Here is a 5,821-nt window from a genome sequence, read left to right as displayed (position 1 = left end):
GCTCCCCCCGCGGCGCCTCACCGCCCGCCAGCGCCGGCAGCAGCCACAGCACCCAGGGCCCCGTCCAGCGCGGCGGCGGCAGCCGGCCCCGCTCCATGGCGCCATGTCCGTGCACACGGGCTCCTCGGAGCCCCCGCGGCGGCTCCGGTTACTCCCCGCCACCGCCACCCTCTGGAGTCGCCCTCAATTATTCATCGGGCCGCCGAAACCCGAGGCCGCCCGGCGCGCCGCAACCCCGGCGGCTGAGGACGGGCGCGCTCGCGGCAGGAGTGGGCRCGGGGGCTTTCTTGGCGCCCGCCGCGTTTGATATTTCATCCCTGCCACCATGAAACATTCATGGAGCCGCAAAAGCTGGAGGAATTAATCCGGCGGGACGGGGACGGCGGCTCCTCCGAACGGGCGGGTTTTTTGCATCAAACCCCGCTGCGTTATCCCGCTTCCCCGTGCAATCCCGCCTGGAGCGGTTGCTCGTGAACCAGCTCTGGCTGCTGCAAAACAACACCGGGCCTGGTGGGGGGGGGGACAGACACACACACACACACACACACACTTCTGCCCGCCAGGAAAAGCACGGGAGAAGCAGCAGCACCCCGGGAATTCTTTGCAATTCCGTTTTATTGCAGGTGGCTTTGGCTTTGGCTTAGCAAGAGCGAAGGGAGCCCCCGAGCGCGCAGCGGGCACGAGGGGCGACGTGCCGAATCCTCCGGCCGGAGCCGCGTGGGGAGGATTTGGCACGGCGGCTCCGTTCCGAATTCCTGCTGCCATCTAGCGGGTTGGGATTATTTCCCTACCTCGCTGCTCTCTCCGGCTTTTTTTTGGGGGGGAGCCGCTTGAGTTTTTCTCCCCGGTTTTTGTGCCGGAACTGCTGCCGCCGCGCCAGGCACCCTCGCTGCCGGCAGCCTCCACGGGCGAGTTGCCGGGCGTCATCCGCGCCGTGCGCACCCAGGTGCATTTTTGCAGCGAGCCGCCCCGGTCGAGGGCCCTGCGCAGCCTCGAGCCCTTCGCCAAGCCAGGCAGAGCTCGGAGCCTCAGGAAACACGGAAAGCAACCATGAGAATTTCTGGATCTGAGGGTTTTTCTTTTTCCTTTTCTTTTTTTTTTAAAACCCTCCCTAAAACAACACAACAAAATAACAGGCCTCTGCAAGAAGGCAACTAYAAAACTTCACCTTAAATCTTCTTTTCAACCCCAAACCGGCTGTGGAGGAGYGAGCGCCCGCTCGTCACGCGTCAATCTTCTCCAGCTCATCCATGTCTTCTGGGTCCAGCCTCTTGATCTCAGTCTCTGGGAAAAGAAATAATTTTCCATGCTGGATACAAGCGGGGTAAAACGGAGACTCGGCTCGTGAGCCAGCGACGCTGGGACCTGGTTGACTAAAGCAGGGACAAAGCGGAGGCTTCTGCGCTCCACTTTCACTTGGGATCAGGGATAAAACCGGCAGCGCTCCGGGGCAGAGTTGCTGCCTGCCCGGGCACTGGCGGAGCAGGGAGCGTTTCGATGACCGCCCCGGCTCCCGAATCCCAATGCTAYGGTCGGCTTTAAAGCCAGAAAAAAAGAAAAGGCCGTTTTTCAGAGGCAAGCCGAAAGGTTTTGCGCATGCCAAAAGGTTGCGATAACCTTGCCTTCCCCCCAAAAAAATCTCGGGGCGAACGGGCACCGGGAGCCRAGAGGCGGCCTGATCTGCAAAAGCGCTGCGGAGCGGCAATTTCTTCGCCCCTCGCTGCGGCGATTCCGGCTACTCGGCTTCGGCCGGCGGGCGGCCGCCCGGCTCACTCACGGAAATGCTCCTCTATCATGCGCACGAGGTACAGGTTGTGGCTTTCGACCATGTTGAAGGCGATGCCCTTTTTCCCGAAGCGGCCCGTCCGCCCGATGCGGTGCAGGTAGGTCTCGAAGTCGGGCTGCTTCTTCAGGTTGGCGGGGAGGTTGAAGTTCACCACGATGGTGACCTGCTTCACGTCGATCCCTGCGAGGAAGGAAAGGGCGTCCGGCGSCCGCGAAGCACCGGGGCGCCCGCGTGCCCGCCCGCCGGCGGGGGCCGTACCTCTAGCGCAGACGTTGGTGGTGACGAGGACCTTCTCCTTGCCGTCGCGAAACCTCTGGATCACGTCGGCCCGYTGCTGCACCGTCAGCTCGGCCGTCAGCATGGCCACCCGGTGCCCGTCCTCGGTCATCTCCAGCGACAGCCACTCCGCCATCTTCCGTGTCTGGCCGGCCGGGAGAGGCAGGCGCTGGTAATCCTTCGGCAAGGCTCTCCCCCCCACCCCGCCCTCGCTCCGTGCCGTCCTCCCCGGCCCCCCTGCTCCTCCCGGGGCAGCCCCCACCCCGGGCGCCTCTGCGCAGGCAGAGCCTCAAAAAGAGGCAGGAAGGACGCGGAGCAGYGAGGAGCCCGGCTCGGCACGGGCGGCGCAAGCAGCCCGCCGCCGCTTCCCTTCGACGGTCCCCGCGGATGCTGCGCTGGTGCCATCTCCACCACTAAAACGGCTTTTGGGGCTTTTTTTTTCTCTTTTTTTTGGCGTTTGCTGCCCATAAACACCAGGCAAAGCCAAGGGGCCAGGGGGAACGCGGGGAAGCCGCCCTCCCTGCCGGCTCGGCCGTACGACAGCGGTAGCCCGGCGGGACAGGGCAGCCGCCGCTTTACCTGGCAGAAGATGATAGCCTGGCCGATGGTGATGCTGCCGTAGATGTTGCACAGGGCTCTGTACTTCTCCACGCGGCTCTCGCACACGAAGTAGTACTGCCTGATGGTGCTCAGGGCGAGCTCCTCCTGGCGCAGCTTTATTACGATGGGGTTGCTGATGAGCTGCGTCGCAAACTTCCACACCGCTTTCTTGAAGGTCGCGGAGAAGAGCAGCATCTGGCAGTCCTTGGGCAAAACCCTGGAGCGGCAGAAGGGCTCGTGAGCATCCCTGCAGCTGGCCAGAGATGTCAGGTTACATGGAAGAGTCTTAAATAAGTGACTTAAAACGGCTTTTTTTTTTTTTTGGTTCTGTTTTGTTTTGAAGGGGCAACCCAGGTCCCTGAACTAAGCAAAATCGGGAGCCTGCTGATAGGGGGAAGCTAATTTTCACTGCAGCAAACCTCCTCCACTGTTACAGTGTTTATTCAGCAGCTTTGGTGACTAATTTGGATGTTTCTTTTTCTTTCTTTCTTTCTTTTTTTTTTTTTTAACCGTGGGATTTAACCTTTGCCACCAACCAACTACTCGAAACCTCGCTGGCTTAGCTCAAGCTTGAGGCGAGCTGACCTCTGAATGCGAATGCTCTGGCTGGAGAAGCCCTGCGTGTCGATCATGATGTCGGCCTCGTCCAGCACGAACACGCTGATCTTCTTCAGGTTGAGCACTCGGCGTTTGAAGCACCAGTCCAGCACGGTCCCGGGGGTGCCGATGACGATCTGCTCCTCCAGCACGGTGCCGGGAGGAACTGCGGGAGACAGAGACAGCGCGTCAGGCCAGCTCCCGCGCAGGAGCAGCAGCAGGGATGTTTGCAACCAGCAGGGGGTGAGGAACCAGCAAGAAAAGGGTGAAGGAAGGAGTTTGGAAGGAGCCGGGGATCTTTATGGAGACTCCTCAGCAGGAAGCAGGGGGCGGATACACAGGCAAAAGTGGCACGTGCTTTCCCACAGGGGTGCAAAGCACCCCGCGGAGGGCCTGGTCGTTCGAGGCGCCGAGCGTTTACCCTGCGCTCACCTGCAGGAGCGATGTCTCCGCTGCGGGGCAGGACTCACCTCTATTTCCTTGGACAGCATAGGTAACTTTGATGTTAACACAGAACTGCCCCATCTTCTCGATCACGCGCCCGATCTGCAGGGCCAGCTCGAAGGTCGGAGCCAGGCAGAGGCACTTGGAGAAGGAAAAGGAGCCATGAGCAGCGAGCGCTCAGAGGCACAGGGCACTGCTAGGGCGAGAGGGACCGGGCAAACAACCCGAAATCGGAAAAGTGTGTGCGGGGGGATATATAAAAACCACCCAGCTTCTCYGAAAGGGGCCGGGCGACGGTGGCATTTGGAGGTGAGGAAGCTGGGAACGCAACCCAGCCGGAGGGGTTTGGGCRGCCAACAGTCGGTGTCACTCTTTTTGCCGGGGAAACGTGTTTCCGGGAGCGYGGTGCCCTTGGCTTCCGCGGCCAGCTTTAAAGCGCCAGGTTAAGTTACCTCGTCCCTTTGTGCTTAGAGACCTTAACCTGCGATAAGCAGCTCAGATAGATGATACCGAAATCTAGGGAAGAGACTCAGGTTAGCGCGGAAGCAACCAGAWACTCGCACCGTAAACCGAGCTATGGAAAAGCGCTGCTCAAGCGCCCGCGGCTCAAGCGCCTTTTAAATCCGGCCGCAAGTTCCCCCAGATTTAAATTCGGGATATGTAAACCTCGGCTCTACTTGCAGTTAGAAAGCAAAAAAAAAATCTCTGCTTTCAGCTGGCGGCTTCGTGGAGCACCAGGACTTGTAGCCCCCCCTCCCCGGGCAGACACGGCAAGGCCTCCAGGACCCCTTTCACCCCGCCGCCGCCGCCGTTACCTGCGGGTATCTCTCGGCAGCATTAACTCTGCTCAGCATGGCCAAGGCRAACGCTGCGGTTTTGCCCGTCCCCGACTGGCTCTGGGCGATGAGATTTTGGGGCCTGCAAGGCAAGCGGCGGCTCAGGCGCCCGGCCGGCGAGGCGCAGCCACCCGCCCACCCGCCCTCGCCGAGGCCTCGCGCCTTGTCCTCACGGGTGTGCCAGCATCATAGGCAGAGCCGTCTCCTGGATTTTGGAGGGCCGGTTGAAGCCCATGTTGTAAACGCCCCGCAGGAGCTCTTTTTTCCTGGAAAGGGAAAGCAGGGAAGCTGGGGGGGGCGCAGGGGAGGCGAGGCGGGCAGGAGGAGCGGGGCGTCCCCGCTCGCCGCCGCTGTGCACTCACAGGGGCAGCTCTTCGAAGGTTTTCACGGAGAAGAGAGGCGAGGAGGGGTCGCGCTGCAGCACCTCCACGTGATGGCTGGACTCCACGAGGGACGTGCGGATGAGCTTGTTCAGGAGGGAGCTTTCAGCCAGGTCCGCTGCGAGGAGGGCGGCAGGGAGCCACGTCGGCCGGGCACGGCCGGCTGGGCCGCAGCACCCGCTGGGTGCYGGGTTCCTCCCTCCCTCCCCCTAACTCGGCTGGCCCAGGCGCCGTGGGGCACCAGGACACGGCCGCCGGACCCACCTCTCTCCTCCTCTTCTTCCTCCTCCTCGTCGTCGTCGTCATCGTCGCTGGCATAGCCTGGCTCCCGCAGGGGAAGGAAAGGTGGCTGCTGAGCCCCATAGCCCTCAGCCAGCGCCTCCCACCCCACACACCCATCACCCGGACAGGGCCCGCTATGGGGCAGGTTGACAGGGCTCATAGGGCCCCATGGGGCATGAGGTCAGGATGCTATGGGGCAGGGGGCCAGGGCTCACAGGACACCATGGGGCAGCGGGATGGGATACTGGGGCGGGGGAACAGGGCTCACAGGGCCCCATGGGGCAGGGGGGTGGGATGCCATGGGGCAGGGACCAGGCCTGTTGTGGGGCAGGGGGACGGGATACCGTGGGGCAGGGGGCTGGGGCCCCACCAAGGGACAGGTGGGGAAGGGTGCTGGGCCGGCTGTGGGTCCGGGGGACAGGACTCTGTGGGGCAGGGGGCTGGGGCCCACCGTGGGGCGGCAGGGGGCCAGGATGCCGTGGGGTGGGGAGCCAGGCCTCCCATCGGGCAGGGGCCTGGGGCCCGCCATGCGGCAGGGGGAGCCAGGCCTGCCGTGGGACAGGGGGCTAAGGCCCACCGTGGGGCAGAGGGACCAGGAGGCTGTGGGGCTGGGGCCTGGG

General features: G+C 62.8%; 1 protein-coding gene across 2 annotated transcripts; it reads right to left on the bottom strand.

The window, feature by feature from the left end:
* Positions 1-597: 597 nt before the first annotated feature.
* DDX25 (DEAD-box helicase 25) lies at positions 598-5,235 on the bottom strand. Of its 2 annotated transcripts, none has more exons than XR_014897808.1 (10): positions 4,902-4,985; positions 4,713-4,805; positions 4,519-4,621; positions 3,730-3,844; positions 3,248-3,425; positions 2,642-2,879; positions 2,045-2,207; positions 1,778-1,966; positions 1,169-1,284; positions 598-1,027 (listed from the first exon to the last, which is right to left on the bottom strand). XR_014897808.1 is itself a non-coding variant. In XM_085321216.1 (10 exons), exons 3-10 carry the CDS (start codon positions 4,772-4,774, stop codon positions 1,223-1,225), a joined length of 1,110 nt encoding a protein of 369 aa, XP_085177342.1. In that variant the 5' UTR covers positions 4,775-4,805; positions 4,902-5,037; positions 5,184-5,235; the 3' UTR covers positions 598-1,222. The 2 variants fall into 2 exon arrangements, 1 of the variants encoding a protein (XP_085177342.1); XM_085321216.1 differs by adding an exon at positions 5,184-5,235 and having other exon boundaries at positions 598-1,284; positions 4,902-5,037.
* Between the last annotated feature and the right edge of the window lie 586 nt (positions 5,236-5,821).

This window comes from Rhea americana, unplaced genomic scaffold (assembly GCF_003343005.1).
Source record: "Rhea americana isolate MKP2758 unplaced genomic scaffold, rheAme1 scaffold_687, whole genome shotgun sequence".
Taxonomy (NCBI): domain Eukaryota; kingdom Metazoa; phylum Chordata; class Aves; order Rheiformes; family Rheidae; genus Rhea; species Rhea americana.
Note: the sequence above shows the minus strand (reverse complement) of the source record. Positions and strands in the feature narration are given on the sequence as shown.